Genomic DNA, 25,790 nt, shown 5'->3' with positions numbered 1-25,790 from the left:
CGAGACATCTGCCGCTGTGGAAGGATTAAGTGCTACAAATGACAGTTTGGAGGAGCCTGGCTTGATGGGGTCCTACCAGAAAAAGGTTCTTTTACTGCAACTAGTATTTTATTCTACTGTATAACTCAGGAGTGCATCACAGCCTCAAGAGCTGGGCAGGCACCAATCAGTGCTTCCAATCTAGACACACGGAGAACTTCCTCATCATCTGGATCTATTATTACTCACCTTCCCCTGGCTGGGAGCTCCTTGTCTCCACATGCTGCTGAGCGGCTGTCACGTCCAGCCTGGAAAGCTGGGACGAGGCAACATCTCTGCAGATCTCCTGGACAAAAAGTGACTGTGCCAGAATTAGCCTATAGAGCATTGAAAAAAAAACAAAAACAAAAAAAACAAAAAAAAGGAAAACCAAAAAATCCTCTTGGCCATCCTAAGTTTGCTTATCAAAAAAAAAAAAAACCAGTTCCTCCACATTTATTAGAAAACCAAACAGTAGATTTAAAAAGCAGTTAAAGAGTCCTACTCCGGCAAAACACCCTGTACAGGTTTCTTTTTGTTGGTGGTTTGCTTGCCTTTGTGTTTTTTTCTGATGGTGAGGATTCCCCCTAAACCAACTGCTTCTGTTAATTGTATACATACATTTAATCTTTTCACTTTGCCGCACATCGCTTGCTTTAATTAATTAATTTATTTCCAATCAGCCTAGCCGTCTCCACCAGAGCAGCGGCGCTACCACACAAAGCTTCCTTGATGTCCATGCCCTGAGCTGGGGGAAGGGAGATGGAGGGAAGGAGGGAGAGATGAATGGAGAAGGAAGGGGAAGGCTGGAGGGAGGGAAGTAGGCAGGGAGGGAAGAAAGGGAGGGAGAGGAAGCCGTCAGCAGCCCCTCACTCTCCCATGTGCGTCCTCAGGTGGTATTTGAGAGACTGCTTGTAGCGGAAGCACTTGGTGCACTCGGTGCAGGGGTAGGGCCGCTCGCCGGTGTGCGCCCGCTGGTGCTCCAGGAGGTGATGCTTCTGGGTGAAGTTCTTGCCGCACTCGGTGCAGTGGTAGGGCCGCTCGCCCGTGTGGATGCGTTGGTGCTCCAGGAGGTGGTGCTTGCGGATGAAGCCCTTCCCGCAGACGGCACAGGCGTGTGGGCGCTCCCGGGTGTGGATGCGGTAATGGTTGGTGAGCTTGGACTTCTCGCTGAAGGTCTTCTCGCACTGGCTGCACTGGTAGGGCCGCTCGCCGGTGTGAGTCCGCTGGTGCCGCAGGAGGTGGGAGGGCCGGGTGAAATTCTTCCCGCACTGGGGACAGAGGAAGGCCATCTCATTCTTGCCGGCATGGATCCTCTGGTGCATGATGAGGCTAATCTGCAAGCGGAAGCTCCGCCGGCACTCGCCACAGGTGAAAGGCCGCTCCCCGACATGGGTGATCTGGTGTTTGCTGAGGCTGGACTTGTGGCTGAAGCTGCTCTCGCACTCAGAGCACTTGTAGGGCTTCCCTGGAGGTGGGGCCCGTGGCTGAGGCTTGAGACCGTGCTCAGGGCGCCGGGGGACCTCCACACCCCGGCGCGTGTGGCTGCGCTGGTGCAGCAGGAACTGCTGTTTGTTGCGGAAGCTGAGGTCGCACTCGTGACACTCATAGGAGCCTTCCTTGAGGTGGTTGCGCTGGTGGATCATGAAGTTGATCTTGAGCATGAAACTCTTCCCACACTCGGGGCAAATGTAGGGTCTCTCCCTTGTCCGGTTCCGCTGCTGGGCGACAGCTGGCTTCATGTCTCCAGAGTCCCTCTCGCACGTTGGCGGTTTCCTCACGCGGGTGGCCACCAGGCTCCTGGGCTGTGTTTTGGAACTGCACTGTGCCTCACAGCCCAGCCCAGCCTCGTGGCTGGGGAATGCCGGCGGATCACTCCTGCCTGAGAACATGTCACATGGCTCCAGAGTGTCGGGGTCCTCCTCCTCCTCCTCTTCTTCCTCCGTCTTGATCACGATCCCGTCCTCTGAGGGGGAAAACCAGAACAGTGTTAGGGTCATTCGGTAGGATAGGTGGCCTTTTATGCACCTGGGGGCTACTACAGAAACATCTGCATAGGCTTCTTTGCGGCCCATCAAACATCTTTTTCAAACATCTGCTGCTGTTTGTGCCTGCCTGTCCACTTTGCCCAACCACCCGGACATGAAAAGGCTCCAGCTTTGGGACAGGCCATGTCCTCCTGCAGTAGCAAGGCAAGTCTGCACACCCTGCAACAGGGAAGACAGAAAAACCGCCTCCCAGACAGGCTCCTTCGGAGGGTGCGGTGAGCCCTGTCTGCCAAAAGGTTTTGCAATTTCATGATGCTACAAGACAGAGGGGGTAAAAGCACCATCGGTTTGCAAGGAATCAGGTGGCCAAGTGGTTTTGGAGCAGCTACATCTGCTACCATTTTTCTGGGCTACACCACCACACCTGCACAGCACTGCTCCACAGAACCACCACACAGGGTTGCTGGCCTCCAGCTCCACTCCTGAATCCATGAACACAGCCCGGGACTGTCAACCTCTTTCAGCTTCACCAGGACAGGGCACTGGGAGAGACCCCCTCCTTCCCCAAGACAACCAGTGGTGCAATGGATGGCTACAGCTCAGGCCCCCCCCTTGGGTCACCAATGCCAGAGGTGACCTGGTTGTTTCTGTTTGGTGAGACTGGCTGTGGGGACACACACAGCAGGACACACAGCCAGCATGTCCTGAGGAAAGGCCCATGGTGGATCCCTCGCATGTCATCCTGCACTGGACTTTGAGCCAGGCCTATGTACTTTTCTAGGAAGAGCAGCCATGCTTTCCCAAGAAGAGGCAGCTGATGGGAGCAGAGTGTATCAAAGCTCTCCCCTCCAACAGAGGTGTCTGTGGGGAAAACCCACATTCCCAGATCCTCCTCTCCTCCTCCTCGCAGCAAGAAGCCTCCCCTATGTGGACCAGGGGCTGACACTGCCGGAGCTGGCACCTGCACCACGGTCAGAGCATTGCTGCAGCTCCTGCTCAACCCCACCAGTGGGGGCCCCAAGCATTGGCAGAGGTGCTAGCTCTTGGATGAGGATCAGCTTCAGCTGCACTGGTGGCTTGGCTGGTTTCCTTTAGAAAACCATGAGGAGACCACAGGATACATGAGACAGAGTGGAGGAGAACCTCAAGAACCCAACTTTATCTTTCTTGGTTTGTGCTACACCATTGCAAAGCCATCAGAAGGCAGGGAACCTGCTGTTCCCAACAGCCCACCTCTCTGCCTTCCCATCTCCACCCACAAAGCATCTCTGTAGGATCTGGCCCATACCAGACTTCTACACATGAAGCACCTGCTGCTATCTTCTCATACCCCCAGTAAATAACCTCAGCCTTCCCCTCCCACACCAGGGACCTCTGGCCACTCTCTTCTCTGTCTTCCAGACCTCTCCTAAGCAATCACCATACTGGCCAACATGCTGGACCTCCTATGTTTCTCCAGCAGATTCTGGTGTGTTAGCACCTGAGTGGCTTACACCATTCCTCTGCGCAACTAACACCAGGGCAGGAGTCCTCAACTGATGTCCTGCCCTCTGCAACGGTAGGATTTTGGCAGCCGGAGCTCGCTGGGACTCATTAAAATGCTGCCTGAGACACATCTTCCCTTGGTCTCTGTGTGTAACAAGGGCTTTTCCCACCTTCAGGGGTGCTTGCTCTGCTCTGGAGTGGGTCAGGTGCCCTTAGAGACAATGCTCTGATGTCCACCACGTGTGTGCTGCCTCCTCCTCCTAGCCTGAGTTATGACCACAGCTGCTCTTGAGGTTGCTGCAGCCAGAAACTTTCCTTCTGTTGCTGGTTCTGGGAGGATTTATCCCTTCTTCTATCTCACCCATTCCTCACCTTCCCCCAACACACTACAGCTCCTCCTGGGCCTCCTACCCCCTCGCCATGCCATGCAGAGCCATGAGCCGAGCATCTCACCTGCGCAGCTCCCATGGTGAACGATGACTCTCTGGATCTCATTGAAGTCAGATACGTATTCAGACGAGTCACCCAGGCTGGTTCCCGGGAGGTCCCTCGGAGGTGAGACGGAGCCATAGGGACTCTCACACGCTGCCTCCTCATCTGGACTCTGGAAGCTCCCCTCTGACTGCCCCGACATCCCATGCAGCTCAGGGTTTTCAGGGCTGTCTTCAGGAAGGAGCTCCTCCGTTTTGATCACAACCCTTATGCCAGCTGCAGTGAAGAGAGATTCCCACCCACCATCATTCCAGGGAGCCGGGACAAAGAAACCACTTGCAACAATCCCCACCAGCTCTGGCTGCTGATCCCGCAGAGGGGTTTCAGCTGCTCTCCCTTCAACCACCCCTGCCATGCTCCTGCCTCTCACCTGGGATCTTCTGCACGCAGAGGGGACTGGCTCTGCCTGGCCTGGGGACTCAACACCTGCAGCTCAGCACCCCTCCACCACCCTACATCCCTGGCTGCCATGCTGGCTATCTGGCTGCCATGCTGGCTTCCTGTTGTTTTTTTCCTGTTGGCCTTGATCTAACTTAAAGATCGTTGTGACCAAGATCACAGCAGGGGGCTGGAACGACCCCAAGTTTGCAGCCTGGGGCAAGCGGAGCTGACACCATCTCTTCTTATCTCCTTATCCTCCCCCCCTTATCTCAGAGCAGGAGTCACTGCAGGACTCAGGGTCCCTGGTTCCCTGCTCTCAGCCCAGCCCTGACCTCAGAGAAACCCCTCAGCACCCCAGTACCCGTGCGCAGGATGGAGCAGGCTTCCCTGCCTGGGGGTTGCTCCTGGGATAAACCCAAGCACCATCCACACAGTCAGAGGGCACAGAGGCTTCTTTTGGTGGATGGGTTTACCCACCAGGACCCAATTCCCTGTTCTGCCAAACACACTGGCTCCCTGATGACCTGGTCTGGATACAGATGCTTCCCTTGCTGATGGCTCTTAGTGTCCAACTGTCTGGGCTCCACCTGCCCTGGTTTATATGTTGAGCTGTACCTGCAGATCCAACCACCCATTAGCCAAATCTTTCCCACTCCTAAGCAAGGCTCCTCCTAAGCAGGAACAGCTCTCAGCAACACTTGCTTTAGCCGCGGGGTGAGCACCTCCTCTAAATCTCTGTTCCCCTTTGTGCTAAGCTGCTGCCTCACCTGCAGTGGCATCAGTAATGATCTCACTCTCCTCCAAGTCTGGCTCATTCCTGACCCGCGATTCCTCTCCTTGCTCAATCTGAGACAAGACACCGGGTTTGGAAATTGCATAGTCTGTTGAGAAAGGGATGAAGAGAGGGATTACTGCACAGGGAAGTCCTAATATTGGCTTCCACCTTTCCTCATTCCCGGGGGGGGGGGACACGGACGGGACAGAGGAAGACATTCAGAAACATCCACACAGGGTCTGCAGACAGGAGAGCATGGTGCTGTGGGCAGGCCAGGCTCCCCAGGTGGGCAGAAGGGAGTCACAGAGGCAGAAGCTGAGGAGCCACACACAGAGGAACTCCCTTTGAGAAGAAATCCAACCTGTGTGTTTTTCTGTGGGCTTTTAGAACTTCTCAGGTAAATTCCTGGCTCTCCTGAAGCCAAAAGCATTTCCATTCTGGCTGCAGCAGAGCAAGGATTTCTCCTGCCAGCTTCAGCAGGAAACACCTCAACAGAGCACAGCTAAGACCATCTCAGACAATTTTTCCCTCTGGAAAAGTTTTCTCTGATGGGGTGCATGGGCTGGTACCCACTGTAGACCCAAAAGACAAAGGGAATCCCTTACAACAGCCATGGGGAAGGTGCTGGGTTTTCACCAAGTAACACTGGCTGGAAGGAGCCTTGGGAGGTCTCTAGCCCATCTCGTTTTGTGGGCATACCCACCACCAAGCTGGGACAACACTGTAACCCAAGCTGGGAGTGAACATTGCCGGAGGGATTCCCTTACCCAGACCAGGAACCTCCTCCTGTGATTTTAGGTCTCCTTTTAACAGGATATTTGGGTCTCAAGGAGATCCAAAGGGATCTCCAAGGAGGACTCAGAAGGTGCTCAAGCCTGCAGGCAGCCAGAAGCCCTGGAGAACCCATATTTACCCAGGGAGATCAGCGACTCATAGTTCCCTTTCATCACATTCTTGTACAGCTCCTTCTGCCACTCCTCCAGCTTCTCCCATTCCTTGTTGTTGAAATAGACAGACACGTCGTCAAATGTCACTGGCACCTGCAATCACAGCAGCACGGGTTCAAGCAGCCACCTCCCTCCCCAGGAGCCCTACACCTTATCTCCAGTCTGTGGCAGCAGCAGCTCCTTCCCGCTTGGACATGGCCAGGATTCAGCTACCTCATGGCCATCAACGAGTTGGTTTTCGTATTTAAAACAGCTCCTGGAGAGATATTTCTATGAGATCAAAGGTCCCAGTCAAATGGCCAGTCCCGGTCATGAACCCAGATCATGATTTCCAGCACCGACACCAACATCTTCCTCTTGGTCCCTGAACCAGTGGGGATGACCTGCAGAGGTGATAGGGCTTGTGCCCACCTGGAGGGACAGTCAAGGAGATAAAAACTGGGTGCTAGAGCTGGACCTCATCTCTATTGATGAGCTGATGTAAAACCCCAGAACTCGAGGGAAAGCTCTACCTGGGCCTGAAGGGCTCCAGCTATCATGAGTTAGTGTGTGCACATGGGCTAGGAGCAGACTGCAGCTTTCAAGTCTGTGTGCCAAGAAATAATTTCTAAGGATAAATCTGGGATGTGCAAGCTGCACAATGTCTGAATGGAGCTCTTCAGAAGGAGACGCAACACTCAGCTTTAACTCCCTGACTGCACTAACGGAGTGTTTGGGGCTGAATTCCCCTTTTCCGTAGCCCCTCCACTCTCTCCAGTGATGTCCCCTTTGCCATGTTCGACATGGTCCCATCTGCAAAGTTGCTTTTACTGAGATGATCATGAAATACAGGGAACTGAATACTGATTGTGGGCTCCCTCTGAAGCTCAGCTAAGCCCAACTGCAAACGCAGAAAGCTCACTTGCCTTCCCCTGAACCCCAGAGGTCCCTTGCTTGCTCCATTCCTGACCCAGGAGGCCCCCAGAGCAGTGCCAAGGTAGTAAAAGAGCCACCAAATCTGCAGGGTTTCTCTCAAATGTTGGTAAAAAAAGAAAGGGGAAAAAAAAAAAGTGAATTGCTGCTGGGCTGTGCAGTGCGGTGAAGAAGTGAAACCTCCAGCTTGAGTGCAGGGGATCTTGCCTTCAGGTCCATCTCCCATTGCAGGCAGGTCCCATGGGAGAGATGCCAGGAAACCGAGAGCAGCAGCTCCGCTGTGAGTGACTCACCTGTGCTAGGGCTGTCCCTGCTCACCCACCACTTCTTCCCCCTGTCCTGCCCTCCATTAGGGTTTTGGGAGCATTTTGGGTGCAGACCCTGCACCCCAGAACACCGTTACCTTGGGGACTTCCCCCTTTCTGCCTGGGGGCAGCCGCAGGATCCAGAAATTCCTGTTCTTCAGGAGGTTCTCCATGTTCTCCAGGCGCCGCTGGAGCAGCCCGTACTCCTGGATGAGGGTGCCCAGGGCCGCACACTTGCTCTCCAGCTGGTTCCCCAGTTCTGCTGCCGTCTTCTCACAGTCAATCAGTTTCTTCTCTGCCATCCCCGTCCGACCCTCCAGGTCAAGTAGGCGGGTGGAATGGGAGTCCACCTTCCTCTCCACCGCCTGCACCGCCGCCACCACCATCAAGGACACCTCAGCTGTTTGCGTCTCCTGCTCCGAGGTGCGTTCATGCCCAGACACCGGCCGGAAGGGTGAGGAATAGCACGGCTGCTGCACCGGCTCCGGCGCCTGCAGGAAGAGGTGTGCAGGTGTCACGGGGGGGGGGGTGTGGGGGGGGTGTGTGTGTGCATCCTCAGGGTGACAGGGACCCCCGGGGAGGAGCATTTCAGAGCCTAGGGCAGTGGGGAAGTACCCGCGACCCTGCAGGGCGCTGACCCTGATAAGCTGCTTACGTCGGTCCCAAAGGATGGGCAGCACCAGCCACAGGGAGAGGAGAGAGCGCCCCGACACCGCAGGGCCGGGTGGTGACACTGGGGGAAGGGGATGACAGGGGACAGCTGAGCCCCGTTGCCATGGGCACGGAGAAGGGACACCCCGGGAGGGATGTCGGGCGCTGTCGGGGCAAGGGCACCCTATCACCATGGGGACCGAGCAGTGACACGGCGGGGGGGGGGGGGGGGGGGGGGGGAGGCGGCCTATCACCGGGGGACGGAGGGTCTGTCACAGGGAGGCAACTCCCGACCCGCAGGGCCCGGCCGCCAGGGTTGGGGAGGGCAGAAGGTGCAGGCCCGGCCCCCGACGGCAGCTCGGGCGCCGCCGGCCGCGGAGGCCCGGCCCGGCCCGGCCCGGTTGCACCGCCCCCCCGGGGCTGCCTAGGCTGTCGCAGCCGCCGCCGGCCCTGCCCGCCCCGTCCCCCCGGGGGGGCGGCCGCGGTGCCGCACGCTAACAGCCCCCGCCGCCCGTCCGTCCTGCCGCCCGCCCCGCCGCCTCCCGCCGCGGCCCCGACGGCGCGGCCCTCCCCGACGTGCGGCCCGCGGGCGCCGGGCCGGGCCGCGACGCTCTCTAGGCAGACGGCAGGGAGCGGCGGGCGCCCTTACCTGAGCGGGAGCCCCCTCGGCCATGGCCCTTTGTTCCCTGCCCGGGGCCCCGGGGGCCGCGGCCGGGAGGTTCCAGCAGCCGCTCGCTCCTTCACCTCCGCCCGCCGCCGGGCATCGGGCTGGGCCCGGGGCGGCGCGGCGCGGTGGGGCGGTGGCGGGGCGGGGGCGCGGCGGGGCGGCGCGGCGGGGGCGGGGCGCGGCCCGGCCCGACCCGACCGGGGAAGGCGGGGGCGAAGGTCGGGGGGGGGCGAAGGGGCGGCGACGTGAGACCGAGCAGCGGCTCCGCGTCCCGGCTCCGCCGCTCCGCGCTGGGCGCTCCGGCCCCGCCGCTGCCCCGCCGAGCCGGCAGGGGGCGGGCAGGCCGCCGCCGTCGCGCGCGGGCCGCGCCGGGGGCCGCGCCTGGCGGGGCGGAGCGGGGCGCCCGCTGCCACCGCAGCGCCCCCTGTCGCATCGACGGCATCACCGCGCGCGGGCAGCCGCGCACCGTCGGGGCCCCCCCCGCCTACACTGGCCCGGCCGGCCCGGCCCAGCCATCGACTCCGCGACGCGGGGAAGGGGCCAGGGGGACGTGGGGGGTGCCCCGGGATCGGGTCTGTGGGTTCTCCGCGCCGGCCGCTGCTGGGAGAGGAACGGGGGGGAATGGGAGAACGGGGGTGACGCAGGGAAGGCTGCACGGGGGGCGGGGGATGGAGACGAGACTGGGGAGGACTGGAGAGGGACTGGGGTGACTGGAGGGGCTGGGAAAAGTGGGGAAGTATAGGAGGCTACTGGGGAGGAGATGCAATGAGATCGGGTGTGACTGGAGAGAGACTGGGGTTAACTGTAGGGGCTGGGAGAACAGGGGAAGCAGTGGGGGCAACTGGGGCAAGGCTGCGGGGAACCAGGGACGGACTGGGTGACTGGAGGTGCTCAGAGAACTAGGGAATGAGGGAAGTGAACTGGGGGGGGGGGGGGGGGGGGACGACGGACGGACACTAGAGGCGAATTGATGTGACTGGAGGTGTCGGGGGACCTGGAGAGGGTCGGGGAGAGGACTGGGGAGGGCCTTAGGATGACTGGGAAGGGACTGAGGAGAACTGGGGAGGGACTGGCGGCAACTGGAAGCACTGGGGTTAACGGGAGCCCCACGAATAACTGGGATGACAGGACTGGGGGCGCAAGGGCTGTTCCTGGAATAACTGGGCTAAGGGAGAGAACTGAGGGAGATCTGAGGGTGGCTGGTGTGGGAACTGGGGAGGATTGAGGAGGGGCTGGGGAAGCTGGGGTGGGGGGTGAGGGGTAACTGGGAAGGCCCTAAGAGAATATGGGGGGGGGGGGCTGGGGTAACCCGGGGCCCCTGGGGGTCCCAGGGGACTGATCTGACTGCGGGGTGGGGGTTGAGAAGGGAATGGGAGAGACTGTGGGGAACGGGGGGCAGATCGGTGTGACGGGGCAGCCAGGGGAGCCGAGGGCCCTAGCGTTCCCCTTGGGGAACTGGGGGAGGACTGCGGTCACTGCGGGGGGGTTACTGCGGATGCCGCGGGGACCGGGGGAGGACACCGCGCACGTAGGGAGGGGGGAAGGGCCCGGCCCGCACCGTCGGGCGCCGCCATGGCCGGGGCTGGCTCGGGCGCCCCCTGGCGGCCCCTTCTCTCCGCGGCACGGCCCCGCCCCCCCGCCTTGCGGCCTCGCGCCCCGCGGGCCTGTGAAATGGCGGCCGGAGGGCGGTGTCGCCATGGCAACCGGCCGACCGTTAACAGCCACCCGCCCCCGCGGCCTCCGTGCAGCTCCCGCGCCTCCCCGCTTGTCCGCCTCTGCCCCGTCCAGTCCCGTCCTACCCCATCCCGTTTGTGTCGCCCGGTCCTGGTCGGCCTGTTTGCTCCTGTACCGTTCCCATCCCCATGCCTAGCCTGTCCCATCCCATCCCATCCCAACCCCATCCTGTCCTGTCCCATCACATTTCTTTCCACCCTGTTGTGTCCTGTCCAGTCTTGCTATATCTCACCCTGTTTCACCTTATCCATCCCACTGCATCCTGGCCCACCTGTGCCATGTCTCATCCAGGTCCATCATGTCCCATTGCATCCCCATCCCATTTCCTTCGACTCGGTTGTGTCCTGTCCAGTCTTGCCATGTCCCATCCTGTTCCACCTTATACAATATCTATCTCATCTGTCTCATCCAGTTCCATCATATCCTATCCCATTACATCCCCATCCTGTCCCCGTCCCCTCCCCTCCTCATCCCGTTATATCCCCATCCCATCGCATCCTATCACCATCTCATCCTGTCACATCCCCATCACATCCCATCCTCATCCCATCACCATCTCATCCTCATCCCGTCATATCCGCATCGCATCCTATCCCATCTCATTCACATCCCATCCCATCCCCCCCTGTCATGTCCCACCCAGTCCCATCCCCTCCCGCCCTAGTGTGTCCATGTGCCTGCACACTGCCCCAGGCAGGACCTGGTATGCAGCCCCTGGCACATGGTCTCTCTCCCTCTCCCGACCTCGGGGATACCTGGCACAGGGTGACACTGAAGTCGATGACACCAATCCCAGACAAGGGCAGGGAACCCTTTGGTTTGCAGGAAAAGGGAGCAAAGGGATGAGGCTGCATCCCATCACCACTGTGGTGCTAGGGCCAGGAACGTGGGCTTTGGGGTACAACACCCATTCCACCCACCCAGGGGAGGACAAGGCAGGGACCCAGATTGGGGCACTCCTGTTTGACCCCCTCCAGGCTGTCCGAGGGAGCCACAGCCCCTCCCGTTGGGAGCGATGGAAACCAGGAGCAGCTCTTCGCCGTGACCAGCCAGAGGGATCGGGAAGCAGCCGCTGTTCCTGTGTTCATGTGAGTGCAGTGTGCCCATGGTCCAAGCTGCCAGCCACGTATGTGTGTGTGTATATTCACAGGCACATGCCAAGAGCATGTGAATACACCATAAAAGTACAAGTGTGCATTTACGGTGTCTCCATGTGCTCGTACGTGTTCAGTCTCATCACTGCCACTGCCCTGTGCCTGATCTGCATGGTGCGTTTTCACCTCTTATGAGTCTTTTCTTTCCTCCTCCTCCCTCTCTCCACCACATCCAGAATCCCTGCACCCTCCCTACATGGGACAGCCCTATCCTGCCTGGTTGCTCCATAGTGAACCAGAGATTTGGCGGGGGTCACCCACCCTGGCCCCACAGGCACTGGGCATGGCTGGGACAGGTGGAGGATCCCCGGCACCCTCCAGTGTCAGCTGCTGGGAGCCTGTGGGATGTGAGTGCCAGGTCCTTGTGCTGGCTCTGACCCATGGACAGGCCCCATGGGCCACCCTGCCCACACTCCATGTTTGGCCCCAAGCCAGAACAACCCCTTGAGCCCTTGTCTAAGTTCTGGGGGGGGCTCTGGTAGAAGCCCCCACAGGGAGGCCTGCCCTAGGAGAGGTACCAGCCCCCTGTGCTGGGCTCTGTAAGGGAATAACATAAGGGATGCTGGGCTGGGGGGAACTCCTGAAGGGGCAGCATGTCCCCCCTAGCACCCCACAGTGACATAGGGACATCCAAAGACTAGGTGTTGACAGCCAGCAGCAGCCCAGGATGCTGGCCCCAGGGCTGGGGGGTGTGAGGCTGCACCAGTCTCCCCTCCACAAACACCTAAAGAGAGAGGGGATGCCCCTGGCACAAACACTCCCCCAGTGGGATGAGGGAATGAAGATGCAGCACAGCACTAGGGGATATGCTGCAGGGGAAGAGCTGGACCCTCCTGGAACATCATGGGGCCCTGGCCAGCCCCACATCCCCAAGGCCATGCAGCTCCGCACCCTGTTCCCCAGGATGCACCAGGCCCCGGCGCGGTGAGACAAAACGGCATGCGGCCCCGTGGGGCCAGGCCTGACAGGAACGGTTTATTGGCAGCCCCTTACAAAGAGCTTGGGTATATGCGAGCAAGGAAGTAGCAATGCAAACCCAGCATGGCCCGGCTCGGCGGCTGCCCTCCCCGCATGCCAAGGTCCCACCAGTTCCACTGGGACACCACACAGCACCGCAGGGCCAGGCTGCCACGTCTGGTGAGAGATGAACCCGCAGTGTTGGCAGCTAGGTGCTCAGCAGCGCGCTCCTGGGCTGTTCTTGCCTCAGTGCCAGAGGGTCAGTCCACCACATCCCAGCTCTGAGGCGCAGGGCAGTGCTGCAGCCGCGTACGCTGGCGCTTCTCCCAGCATGGGACTGTCCGGCTCTACCTGTCAGCAGAGCCTGGCTGCATCCGACGACTCCTCAGCCACTGCTGTAGCCCTGTCTGTGTGTGGCACAGGCCAGCTTCTCGCATAAAACCAAAGTCTGCTTCCAGCCATAGCGGCAGCAGAGAAAAAGCTTAAAAACACAAAGCCCAAATGCCAGACACCGACCGCAGCAGCTCCAGAGCTGCACCAAGCAGCCTCATCTGCTGGCTCTGGCTCCCCAGCTTGGCTTGTGTGGTTTATCAGTTCTGCAAGTTACCTGGAAAAAGCTGACAGATAACAGCCAAGGGCTGGGCATGGGTGCTGCAGCGTGGCGAGCAAGGACAAAACATAGGCGGTGAGGGGACCAGGGCTGCCAGCACTCACCCAACACCAGCTTCAGAATGGAAACACTGTATTGACGGACTTTACAAAAGTTATTACAAAACACAACCACGAACCAGCAACTGACAATACACAGCGGAAGAGACACCACTTAGAGCCACCTCAGAACAACACCAATTAGCTCCGAGAAGTCAACCAATATTTACACAGACATCTGAAAAAACTCTGTTATCCCATACATTTAAATGTTTTAGATCGACTGTGAAATATAGTGCCACATTTCCTTGTAGTATAATAATAATAATTAATAACAATAATAATATAATAATATATCGCATAATAATAATATTCTACGTCTAGCATAACTAAAAACCAAACAGCTCTTTACAGGGGTTAGGAGAAGTTGCTTTCACTCATCTGACTTACCTGAATGTGAGACCAAACTCAGTAAAAAATAAGACTAAAATCGCCTTCATTGACAGGAGTCTGTGTGACAGACCAGTGGCTCCGTTCCCTCAGGCCACAGGGAATCAACAGCCCGCCTGGTGCCAGTAACATCCTTTGAAAGAACAGAGATGTGTGCTCCTTGGGTGAGTCACTTGACTGCTTCCACACGCTGCCCTTCCCGACTCCTCCTACTCCGATGTTCACAGCCCCTTCTCCTGCCTGTCCTTTCCTCCAGCACTTACTCATTCTCACCTTGCTCTTTGCCTCTCTCTCCCCTCCACTTTTCTGCCTTCAACAAATCCTGTGTTGTGCCTCTCACCGTGCCTCTGCTTTGCCTCTCTTCCCTTCATTCCAGCCCCGGCCTTGCAGCACGGGGCTGCCATTCCAGGCACAGCAATGCAACAGGAGCAGGCGGCCAGTTGTCTGGGAATGGCACCTTCCCTCCCTTTTTCCTTCCCTCCCTCCCTCGTGCTTCCAGCCTTGCAGTGAAAAGAGTGGAAAAAAGAAAGCGAAAGCTTGTCACTCCTGAATATGCACAAAGATAGGTGGGGGAACACCTGCTAAATAAAGACCCCGGAGAACCGCTCGGGATTATTCGCCACAGGCAAAATCCAAACCAGTGTAGAGGACAACTAGCACAAGGCCTGTGGAAGTCCCCCATCACCTCGCAGGGTCGCAGAAGTGCCTGGGCCACCTGGTCAAGAGTTTGTTTTTTTAAGAGGAATTCCTTTGATGCTTCAACAAAGTGGGCTCTGTAGCATGACCACATGGATTAGCTGCGACACAAGCTTGCCTCCCATCATGCTGCACGTCCACCTGCGAGGCCGTTCACAATAACCGTGAGCCCTTCCGCCCTGCCCCCCGTGTGCCAGCGCTACTGCTTAGTTTCTTTTTTCACACACAAGAGGCTGGTCTGAGTGCCCGACTCCAGCCTGAGCTGCGAATCCTCCATGGGTCGGGGGGTGCGGGAGTGGATTTTCTGGTGGCAATTCAGAGACTCTTTGTAGCGGAAGTGCTTCCCACAGACAGGGCACTGGTAGGGGGTCTCCCCGGTGTGCACCCGCCAGTGCTTGAGCAGGTGGTCCCGCCGGATGAAGCTCTTCCCGCACTCAGTGCACTGGTATGGCCTCTCCCCTGTGTGGATGCGCTGGTGGCGGATGGCTTTGGAGAGGTCGCGGAAGTCCTTCCCGCAGTAGGTGCATGTCAGCGGCCCGTCACCCTTCCCTGTGTGGAGCTTCTGGTGCAAGATCAGGCTCACTTCCAGGCTGAAGCTCTCCTTGCACTGGGAGCAGGTGTAGGGTCTCTCCACCATGTTGTTCACCTGGTGCCTGACAAAGCCGTACTTGAAACCAGAGCTCTTTTCCCCATCAGAGCGTTTGGACTGTTTGGAGCGGGAAGACCCCTGGCCTTTTGTTTTGGGTTTCTGCCTCAAGCCTTCTCCGTGCTCCAGGGAAGTGCAGGCTTCCTCGCTGGCGTGCGCTTTCTGATGGGTGGCAAACAGCTCCTTGTCCAGGAAGCTCTCCCCACACTCACAGCAGATGTATGGCCCCTCTACTGAAGCCACATCCTCAGGAGCATCCTTCTTGGCCAAGTCTCTCCCGCGGCGAGAGGAGCGCCTCAGCCCGTTGCCTGTTCTCTGCTGCGAGGTTGATCCGCTCCGGCTCTTGCTGCTTGGCTTTATCTCCTCCTCTGGGCTTGAGAAAACCTCTTCCCACTTTCCTGCCAAGGAGCTAGGAAGCTCAAGGATTTCGGAACCTTCCTCATCACACTGCTGTTCATCTGCCAGAGCAGAGATAGTCATGTCATTTCTTTGAGATAGGAACTGTCCCATTATTTAGACCCCAGTTCTCTCAGGTCAAAGGTGGTCTCTGCTTGCACATTCAGGACAGCACCTGGTACTACAGCGTTACAAGTCCCACCTGGGAGCTACCTCAGCGGTGTGGGAGTATGAACAAAGCCAAAGTATTCTGACTTAGAATCACAGAATCGTTTTGGTTGGAAAAGACCCTTAAGATCATCAGGTGCAACCGTTAACCTGGCACTGCCAAGTCCACTACTAAACCATGTCCCTCAGCACCACATCTACATGTCTTTTTAATCCTTCAAGGACTGGCGACTCCACCACTGCCCTGAGGCAGCCTTGTTCCAGTGCCTGACACTTCCATTGAACAATTTTCCCTAATATCCAACTTAATCCTCCTTGGCACAACACGAGGCCATTTCCTCTTGCCCTATCACTTGTTACTTGGGAGAAGAGCCTGATCCCCACCTCACTACAACCTCCTTTCAGGCAGCTGTGGAGAGTGAGATCATCTCCCCCAATCTTAATTTTCTCCAGGCTAAACCACCTCTCCTCAGCCACCCCTCACAGAACTTGTGCTCCTGGCCCTTCAGCAGCTTTGTTGCCCTTCTCTGCACCCACTCCAGTACCTCAACATCTCTCTTGTAGTGACGGGCCCAGAACTGAACACAGGATTTGAGGCACAGCATCACCTGGCCCTGCTGGCTACACTACTGCTGATACAGGCCAGGATGACATTGGCCTTCTTGGCTGCCTGGGCACAAGCTGCTCATGTTCAACTGTTGACCAACACCCCAGGTCCATTTCCATTGAGCAGCTTTCCAGCCACTCTTCCCCAAGCCTGGAGCATTGCATGGGGTTGTCGTGACCAAGTACAGGACCTGGCACTTTGCCTTGTTGAACCTCACACCATTGTCCACAGCCCATTGATCTGGCCTGTCCAGATGCTTCCTACCCTCCAGCAGATCAACACTCCCAGCCAACTTGCTATCATCTGCAAACAGACTGAGGGGTCATTTGATCCCCTTGTCCAGATCATTCATAAAGACTTCTTGGAAAAGCTGAGACAGCACAATGATAAGATCTCTACATGTAACTAGACAAAGGGAAGCAGAAGTGGATTCCTCAGCAGGAGGTGAAGCAGAACAGGTCTTTAAGAACCTGTGGTTTAGGGTAAAGGCAAAAAATAATAAAAATTAAGGGAAGCGGAATAAAATCGCTTTTCCTTTGGAGCTTGCACAAGGCCTGGGGCCGAAGGATCTCCTGTAGTATGAATGGGAACTAAAAGCAGCCACTAAGGACCCTGGCAAAAGGAGGATGAAAAGAATCCAGAGATTCTGGAGATGTGGGGAGGAGAGCTGGAAACCCACAGGTTTCTGCAGGGTGCAAGAAGGCAAAGCTGTACTGAGAATTTGCATGCCCAGGGAAGACCTCGGCACTCCCTGTCGCAGGCTCTTCATCTGCTTGTCACTTGTGACATCAAAACGTGGGCTTGAAAACAGGCTGCCTTCTCTTCCTCAGGCTGATGCTCTGGAAAAGCACCAGCCAGAACCACTGATCTGCTTCTGAGAACAACGCTGGGAAGCCAAAAGCACGTCCTAGCACGGCATGCTTCCCAAAGCAGCTCACATGTCCCTGTGCTTCAGAGCTAACACCATCAAAAGCCTGCCTGTGCTACACTTCAAGGCTGACCAAATACACACTCTCACCAAGTGATGAGACACTGTACAGGTGGTCTGCATGCCCTAGCCAGCCCACAGCTGCTTTTAGAGCCTGCTGCTTATGTATCGCAGCTTCTGCATGTGTGCTATCCATCTGCCTCGGCTGCTGTTCAGCTCCCACAGTGACCCTTGAGGCAAGCCTGGCAAAGACTGTGGTTAAGGCAGGATCTCACCCCGGGCAATCCCCAGCATGCGCCAAGAGCCTGAGCCTGCTTCTGTCTCCCTCTTTCTGCAGTGCTCAGTGAAGCTCTGCACTTCTAACTCACATGTACAAGGAACTTCCATGCCTTCTTCTTCTTCTTCTTCTTCAGAGCCATCGTGGCTTTCAGCCAGAGCCTCTTCATATTTACTCCACGAGCAATCATCAGGACCAGGAAAGGAAAACTCTGCGCACAAGAAGAGGAGTTTATGCTGAGGCCTCCCAGCTGCTTTACAGAGGATTTCAGGAGATGGCCGCACCGGGTAGGAGCCAGCGAGAAAAACTAAGCCACCGGTGCACCCAAGGGCAGAGCTGGACAAACTCATTGGCAGAGGCAAGTGGAAGAGTGCAGGCAGGTGCTCTTCCACTTCTGCTTCTGCTTCTTCCACACACCTGCTTTCTACCTCCCCACTGTGTCCTAGGAATCTTATGGCTCACCAGTGCTGGGGTCTGTAGGGGTTTCTCCTCCCTCAGAGTCCTCCGGATCCTCCGCGTTGGGATCCTCTCCTTGCTCAATCCGTGACAGAAGGTCTGGCTTCGAAATGGCCGCATCTGCATATGAAAAGAGGATCAAAACATTTCCTTCGCCCTCACGGGAGTGAGACTCTCAAACCTTTGCCCACCAACCTTCCTTCGCTGCTGGGGGTGACGGGTAATGGAAAGAGAGGCTTATGATGCTCTCACACATCTGCACCGCTCACCTTGTCTGGGCCCTGGGAACATGAGCGGACTGCAGGAGCACACTCTGCTCAGGTGAGGAGCACCTCCCAGCCTGCAGCGCGAGGAGGAGAATAAGAAAATGCATCTGTGCTTACCTCCAGGCTTCCTTTCTTCTCCTCTCTGCTAAGGTCCGCGGATCCATTACAATGGGGACTTCAGCTCGGGGACAGCACCAGAGCTGTCAGCCAGCAGCAGCAGGGGAAGTGCCCTCCCCATGCGGTTCCCTCCATCCTACTCGTCCGAGTCACAGGCTGCTTGCGGATTTTGGTGGGGGAAAGGGGACAATCACAATCTCTCCTAGGGTGGAGAGCCGAAAACTTCATTCCCAAACTAGCGTGAGTCTCTGGGCATTAATTTCCACCGCTGCTCTGGTGGATCCATTTGCCTTATGCGAGGGCCAAACCCCTGAACCTCATTATCAAAGGAAACCTTCAGACGAAGCACAGATACATTTTTGTAAGCTCCAGGCTCAGATCCACAGATCCTCCTCAGCAGGACTGTTACGTTCCCGCACCTCTAGAGTGGGACACAGGGTTGGATTTTAACATAACGGGGGGCGGTATTTACCCTTCCCCTTTTTCCCCTGCTCACGGAAGACCTCTGTCCAAAAAAAATAAAGAAAGAAAGGGGGAAAAAATGATGAAAGGCCTGGCTGGACCAGTGTTGAACAGCAGGGTGGTGGGTGAGCCTGCACACTAGTGGCCTCAGCACAGGGAAGAGATGCCGGTCTACCAGGAACTGTGGCTGCGCTGCCACGCACTGCACACAGACATCCAGCCAAGGGGAGGTCACTTTTGAGAACACACATAGGTGCTCATGAAGGCACCACATCCCCCAGAGGGAATTCCCGCAGCCAGGACTGGAAGGAGCGAGCAGAGCACTGAGTTCATTTCACTGTGAACACGCAGCCCTACCGCAGCAGAAACCACAACAGCTTGAGCAAGAAGCGTTCCCTGGGATGAGGCCGCGGTCAGAGATAGCACCAAAGCAGGCAACAGACAAACCTCACTCTCCTCCCTTACGGAAGCTGAAAGACTATCACCAGGGAAAGGGCTGGAAGGAACCTCAGAGGCAGGGCACCCCTCTGCTGCCCTAAGCGGCGAGCGGGCTGACACACCCAGCGCAGTGGATCTGTGGACCTTTGCGTGACAAAGAAACTCCCCTCTCCCCCACCTTTCCGTGGCTGGAGGGTCCTCTCGCTTCCCCTCCTCCTCACGACCCAGCAGCTCGCTCGGCTCCTACTGGCCACAGAGACTGTCAGGGAAACGCAGTCACCGCAGCGATGCTCGTGACGTCCGTCCACCGTTAAACTGAACTGGTGAGGACTGAACTACCTGCCAGGGCTGCTGGTGAAAGCTGGCACAACGTGTTCCCAGAGCAGTACACTGCCCACCCTCCCCAGCCCTGCCAGGCACAGCGGTGCTTCCATCCACCAGGACCTGGGAAAACCTGGTGCAGCAGAAGGCTCAGGGCAAATCCCAGCCCATCTTTACCCATTGAGATGACGGCCTCGTAGTTGCCTTTCATGATATGCCTGTAAAGCTCCTTCTGCCACTCATTCAAGCTCTTCCACTCCTCCTCAGAAAAGTTAAAGGAAGCATCGTTGAATGACACAGGGACCTGTAATGAGATGCACTGTATGTTTGGATGTTGTGTCTCTTGTTGAAGTGTCATGGTTTAGACCCAGCTGGTACCTCGGCACCATGCAGCTGTTCACTCACCACCCCGCTTCCCCACTCCAGGCAGGATGGGGAGGAGGATCAAGAGAATGTAAATCCTACAGGTTGCAATAAGAACAGTCATACAACTAAAGTATAATATAAAACTACTACTAATAAAAAGGGAAATAACAAGGAGGGAGAATATAAAACTAAAAGAAAAAAAAACAACAACAACAAAAAACACCTCCCAACTAAACAGCAGTGATGCACAACTCAATTGCTCACCACCCACTGACTGATAACCTGCCCGACCCAAGCAGCAATTGATCCCTTCTGGCTAATTGCCCCCAGTTTCTACACTGGACATGACTTGCTGTGGTACAGAATACCCCTTTGGCTAGTTTGGGTTAGGTGTCCTGTCTCTGCTTCCTTCTGGCATCTTCTGCCTTTCCTCATTGGCAGAGCATGAGAGACTGAAAAGTCTTTGGTCAGGGTAAGTGCTACTGAGCAATAACTAAAACATCAGTGTGTTACCAGCATTGTTCTCAGACTAAAGCCGAAACACAGCACTGCATCAGCTACTAGGAAGAAAAATAACTGTTACACCTGAACCCAGGACATGAAGAAAACACCCAGGGATGTTTCTTCATTCAAATTCTTCAAGCACAGTGCAAGACAGTCCCATGCAGCAACATCTACTCCTTTCCAAACACCTCGCTCAGCCTCCATGCCAAGCTCAGGTAGCTTCACTCCTGCCCACAAGGGACACAATGGGGTTTTCCCTTATCACGTGCCTGCACCTTGACTCCTTGCTCAGCCTCCTCCTGCGGGCCCTGTTGTGGGCACAGCACCTGACACAGGCTCTTTCCCCACTTCGTTTTTGACATGGTTCTGTTGTTAATTGCCTCTGAACAGGCACTGGGGATACCAGTAACCTGACAGGTACACAGGGCTGAACCACACAGTTCTGCCCAACTCAAACACAGCTCCAGTCACGCTAAGGGGTTTGTGATCCCATACAGAGCAGACTGTGTGTTTTGGCAAGGCTCACATGTACATAACAAGTGGTGCATAATTAACACATAAGGATCTGTGCTGGTGCTTCTGCCTGAGCACTAAAGACAAGACATTACTACAGGGAAGCTGAGTCCCACTCAGCACCGCAGTCACTTAAACAGGGCTGTGAGCACAGACTACGTGCCAAACAACCCCATTCCAAAGATGGAGCAGAGGACCGTTACCTTGGGGACCTCCCCCTTCGCCCCTGGGGGCAGCCGCAAGATCCAGAAGTTCCTGTTCTTCAGCAAGTTCTCCATATTCTCTAGCCTCTTCTGCAGCTGCCCATACTCCTGGATGAGGGTGCCCAAGGCTGTCCACTTGCTCTCCAGCTGGTTCCCAAACTCCACTGCCGTCTTCTCGCAACCAATCAGCTTGGTTTCTGCCATCCTCATCCTCCCCTCCAGGTTCATCAGCTGGGCTGCCTGGGCATCCACCTTCCTGTCCACGGCCTGGATCTCAGCGACCAGCGTTAGGGAGATCTCAGCGGCCGGCAGCTCGGTCTCGGCAGCAGGGCCCTGCTCCGGAACGGGCAGCGGCTGCTCCAGGGCCAGCTCCTGGGACTCCATGTCCCACTCCAGGTCCTGCAGGAACACAGACACGGCCGTGGGCTCCGCCGCCACAGCTAAAGGGCACCGCGGCTGACCTCAAGGCGATCGCGGGGCGAACGGAGCAGCGCTGGGCCCACACCGGCGCCGACAACCCTCGGGCGCGGCCGCCGACGGGGGACGAGGGGCGGCGGCTAGCGGAGAGGGTGGGAGATCGGCAGCAGCGCTTACCTGAGCGGGGGCCCACTCGGCCATGGCCCTGCGGAGGGCGGCGAAGGGCGGCGGGCGGCAGCGGCGGAACGGGGCGGAGCGGGACGGGGCGGAGCGGAGCAGACGGCTGCGCGGGCCCGGCGCCTCCTCAACAGAGACGGGACTCAGCAGCCATGCCGAGAGCGCAGTGAACACTGGGAGTGGCGGCGGTGCCGGCGGCAGGTGGCGCCGCAGTGACACCTAGTGGCGGGCGGACCACGCAACACCAGCGACGGGAGAGACCACGCACCAGAACACCCAACGCCGCATCCCTGACCCCGCGCTGATTGATTGGGCTGCGGCCCAGCCAATCCGTGAGGCGCCCGCGGGCGGCTGGCCAATGGCAGAGTACAGCGGAGCGGGGGGGCGGGGCTACGGGCGTGCCGGGGAGCGCGCTCCCGCCTTTGGCAGCGGGACCGCGCGGGGCGGGAGCGGCGTGTTCGGGGCTGCACTGGGACACACCGGGCGGGACGCGGCCTGGCCCAGGTACAGCACCGGCGGTGGTCCTGCGGCCCACGAGGCTCGCTGGCCGCGCTCCCATCCCCTCCCTGGTCGGCCCTGCGGGCGCCGCCGACTCCCCGTGCCCGCGCCGGCCGTCCCTGCGCCGTCATCCCGGTGCAGCGAATCTTTCAATCGCTGTTGTCCCCCCCGCAGGTGAGGCCCTGCCAGGAGCAGCACGGGGAGCAGCTGCTGTGTCTCCCCAGGGACCGACCGGGACGGTGCCGGTGCCGGTGCCATGAAGGAGGACCCCGAGCGCCCCGTCGCCTTGGGTGAGGCTCGCGGGTCCTGTCCGCCGCCAGCCCTGGCGCTGCAGGTCATGGCCTGGCCGGGAGCGGGGCCCGCGGCACGGTGGCGGCAGCACCGGCCTGGTGGGTGGTGGCAGAGGGCGGCCGTGGGGCGGTTCCGGGGTCACCGCTGGACCGCGTCTCTTACCGCGGGATTTCTGTGGCGCGGGGACGCCAGTGCAGGCCAGTTGTGACCAGCCGCCGTGCAGCGGCATCACCGGTAGCACCACCGTCCGGCCCTCCTCTTGTTTCCACAACAGGTTACACCGTCACCAAACCCGACATCCTGGCTGAGGTGGAGCGAGGAGAGGAGGCAGCGGCAGCAGCAGGGCACTACAGAGAGCACCGGAGCCCTGGGCCACGTATGGCACCCGCTGGCCCCTCCCAGGGTGAGTGGGACAAAGGAGCTGGGGCTCGGGTGGTAGGCCAGATCCTGCTGGGCGGGAGGGCTTGATCCCACGGGATGCCCAGTGAGGGGATCACCCTCAAACAGGTTTCTGTCTCTGCAGGGGACTGGCTGGGGAAGGAGGTGAAGAGTGAGGAAGGGGTGTCCCCGCCGCCTGGCTCCCCCCCATCCCACCGCACTGCCTCCAGCGACTTCCCCGTCCCGCTGCAGGAACGGGGCTGCAGCTATTGCGGCGTCTCTGAGCCAGAGCTAAATCCCAGTGTTGGTAACGGGGGGTTCATCACCTCACCCCCTGCCTTCGAGAGCCGCCGGTGCCAGCCAGGGGAGCCGCTGCTCGAGTGTGCTGAGTGCGGCCGAGGCTTTGGACAAAAGCCAGACCTGGTGCGGCACCGGCTGGTGCACAGTGGAGAACGTGCCTATGCCTGTGGCCGCTGTGGAAGAGGGTTCACCGAGGTGGTGGTGCTGGGGACCACAAGCGGCCCCTGCCGCCCAGCCCCCTGTGCCAGCCGCTCCTCGGGGACGGCAGAGGGGACAACGGCAGCACCCCGGAAGGAGCGGAAGGAGTTGTCACTGACAGAGAAGGTACGGGTGCTGGAGATGCTGGAGGGCCCCAAGGTGTCACAGAATGAGCTGGCCAAGCGCTTTGGGGTGTCACAGCCCCAGATCTGCCGCATCATCAAGAACAAGGAGCGGATCCTGAGTGAGTGGCACCGCAGTGGCGACCCTGAGCGCAAACGCAAGCGGGAAGGGAAGGACGTAGCCCTGGAGACTGCTCTGCTGCGCTGGGTGAAGGGTGCCTGTGCCACCGACCTGCCTGTCAGTCGCCCGCTCCTCCAGCTCAAGGCCAAACACCTTTCCGAGACACTGGGCCAGCCCGACCCGGAGCCCAGCAGTGGCAGACTGGCTCGCTTTGGGATGCGCCACAGCCTCACCTTCAAAAAGCCACTGGTGGAGAAAGGAGACTCAGAGCAGCCCACAGCTGAGCATTGGGCCAGTGCGGTGCTTCCTGGCCTCCTCCGCAGCTATGCGCCTTCTGAAATCTATGCCTGCGGGGAGACGGCCGTCCTCAACCCAGCCAGCTCCCCCGGTGAGAGCACCGGTGACCGGCTGACACTCCTGCTCTGCACCAATGCCAGCGGCTCAGAGAAGGCCCCACTGAGGGCAGTGGGGGAGAGCACCCAGCCCCGCTGCCTGCGGGGTGTCAACCTGGGGCAGATGCCCTGGAGCTACCGTGCCAGCAGCCTGGCCACTATGACCGCTCCCCTCTTCGCTGAGTGGCTGCGGGAGTTCAATGAGGGGATGCGGCGGCAAGGGAAGAACATCCTTCTCCTCCTCAACAAGCACGAGGCTCACCCCTACCTTCAGCTTTCTAATGTCAGAATTGTCTTTGTCCCACCAGCTGCCACCCTGGTCCAGCCCCTCGACCGCGGCATCACCAGTGACCTCAAGGGCCACTACCGGCGCCGACTGCTTAGGTGGCTGCCGGCAGAGCGTGGTGTGGGGCAGCCGAACCTCCTGGATGTTCTGCACATGCTGGCGCAGGCGTGGGGTGACGTGCACCCTGGGCTCATTGCCAGCTGCTTCCGTGCTGCCAGCTTCTTCCCCGACGCCAGTACCGAGGCCCCAGCGCGTGGCTTGCTCAGCCAGGAGCAGCTGGAGCGCCGCACGCTGACGGACAAGGAGTTGGAGCGTGATGGAGAGCTGGTGGACGGGGGTGAGGGGACTGCGGATGCTGAAGATGGTGGAGAGCTGGCAGCGGTGCAGCCCTGCCCCTCGGAGCGGGAGGTGTGGCGGAGCCTGGCCACGCTGCGGCGGTACCTGGAGTGCCAGGCCACCTCGCCAGACCTGTTCCAGGCCTTCTACGAGCTGGAGGATGCTGTGCACATGCTGTCAGCTGGTACCGGGCAAGCCCTCACCGGGGACAACCCTCCCAGACTGTGAGCGCCAGACCCGCTCGTGCCTGTCATGGGAACTGGTGTTCACCAGCTTGGCCTGGCCATTGTCTCCTGCAGCAGTGTCAGCCGAGTTGTGCTGTGGGGTTTGCTGTGGGTCTGTGTGGCTCAGGGACAAAGGGAGTGCCCAGTGGGGTGCATGGAGGCTGTGAAACTGCAATGCTCAGGGACTGGCTGTGGCAGCACTGGGGGCATGAACCTGCTGCCAGAACTTTCTCCCAGAGTGTGGTTTCTGCAGCAGCAGGAGCTGTCATGGAGCTGCCCCTGGGGACAATTTGCCCTGAGTGGGGTGGTTGTGTTTACTGGGGGGGAGGGGGAAATGGGGTGGTGCTCTGGTATCCCCCATGCTAGGGGCTCCTCCCACTTCCCATGGGGGTTTTGGGGTGATCGGGTGCCACCAGCTGCTGTCACCACCTTGGTGCCCGAGGGCTTGCGACAGGCATTAAAAAGGCAGAAATCAGCAAAGCACAGCACAGGTGGTGATTGTAATATTTTAACCGGGACAGAGACCCCACTATCCCTGAGGGCCACTCTAAACCTCCCCTTCACCTGCCTCACCTTGGCCAGGACCTCGGGGAGGGTGGGTGAGGACACGTGGGAGGGTTTGGGCAGGAGGCACCTGTTGGGACACGCCTGGGCAGGACACACAAGAGGTGCCCATTGGGGTGTCTGTGGTGGGAGGCCCATTGGGATGCAGTGACTCTGGGTACTGAGCAGCATCAGGGTGCACAGGACAGAGCATGCAGGGGGTATTGGAATGTGTCCATCTGGGTGCATGAGGTGCAGGGGACACCTGGATGCCTGCCAGAGTGAGCGGAACAGGGACAGTGCAATGGGTGCTCCTGGGGTGTACAGGGCAGGGTGCACTGAGCGATGCCCACTGGGATGCACAGGAGTACAGCAGTTCCCCTCAGGGGAGCAGGGGATGGGATGCACCGGGAAGTGCCCATGGGGATGTGCAACTGGAGATTCAGGGAGCGCATGGGAGGGTTCAGGCACTCGCTGTGTGTGAAGTTGCCTGTGGAAACGCACAACACATGCAACGCATGTGCAAGGGATCCTGCAAGGGATACGCAGGGGTGCATGTAGGGATGTGCCTAGGGGATT

At 58.5% G+C, this 25,790-nt stretch overlaps 2 protein-coding genes across 2 annotated transcripts in view; one reads left to right on the top strand and one right to left on the bottom strand.

The window, feature by feature from the left end:
- Positions 1-459: 459 nt before the first annotated feature.
- The window catches only part of LOC130595850 (uncharacterized), a 38,495-nt gene continuing 13,164 nt past the window's right edge, over positions 460-25,790 (bottom strand). The window contains exons 13-33 of the mRNA XM_057402892.1: positions 25,242-25,302; positions 23,962-24,549; positions 23,542-23,676; positions 23,181-23,396; positions 23,021-23,090; positions 22,474-22,569; positions 22,003-22,406; positions 21,523-21,741; positions 20,929-21,327; positions 19,520-19,646; positions 17,745-17,858; positions 17,374-17,493; positions 14,464-15,364; positions 8,820-9,221; positions 8,604-8,692; positions 7,942-8,036; positions 7,402-7,794; positions 6,053-6,179; positions 5,132-5,245; positions 3,945-4,199; positions 460-1,984 (exon numbers count right to left, since the gene is read on the bottom strand). Coding sequence (XP_057258875.1) covers positions 888-1,984; positions 3,945-4,199; positions 5,132-5,245; positions 6,053-6,179; positions 7,402-7,794; positions 7,942-8,036; positions 8,604-8,692; positions 8,820-9,221; positions 14,464-15,364; positions 17,374-17,493; positions 17,745-17,858; positions 19,520-19,646; positions 20,929-21,327; positions 21,523-21,741; positions 22,003-22,406; positions 22,474-22,569; positions 23,021-23,090; positions 23,181-23,396; positions 23,542-23,676; positions 23,962-24,549; positions 25,242-25,302 — 6,022 coding nt within the window. The 3' untranslated portion in view covers positions 460-887. The remainder of the gene's footprint in view (positions 1,985-3,944; positions 4,200-5,131; positions 5,246-6,052; positions 6,180-7,401; positions 7,795-7,941; positions 8,037-8,603; positions 8,693-8,819; positions 9,222-14,463; positions 15,365-17,373; positions 17,494-17,744; positions 17,859-19,519; positions 19,647-20,928; positions 21,328-21,522; positions 21,742-22,002; positions 22,407-22,473; positions 22,570-23,020; positions 23,091-23,180; positions 23,397-23,541; positions 23,677-23,961; positions 24,550-25,241; positions 25,303-25,790) is intronic.
- On the top strand, positions 22,212-24,711 carry LOC130595797 (tigger transposable element-derived protein 3-like). The gene is made up of 3 exons (XM_057402812.1): positions 22,212-22,310; positions 22,586-22,714; positions 22,835-24,711. The coding sequence occupies exons 1-3, from the start codon at positions 22,277-22,279 to the stop codon at positions 24,670-24,672; spliced, it is 2,001 nt and encodes a 666-aa protein (XP_057258795.1). The 5' UTR covers positions 22,212-22,276; the 3' UTR covers positions 24,673-24,711.

This window comes from Pezoporus wallicus, unplaced genomic scaffold (assembly GCF_028554395.1).
Source record: "Pezoporus wallicus isolate ANWC-B61680 ecotype Strahan unplaced genomic scaffold, APGP_CSIRO_Pwel_v1 contig_8057, whole genome shotgun sequence".
Taxonomy (NCBI): Eukaryota; Metazoa; Chordata; class Aves; order Psittaciformes; family Psittacidae; genus Pezoporus; species Pezoporus wallicus.
This window is presented reverse-complemented; position numbering and strand designations above follow the sequence as displayed.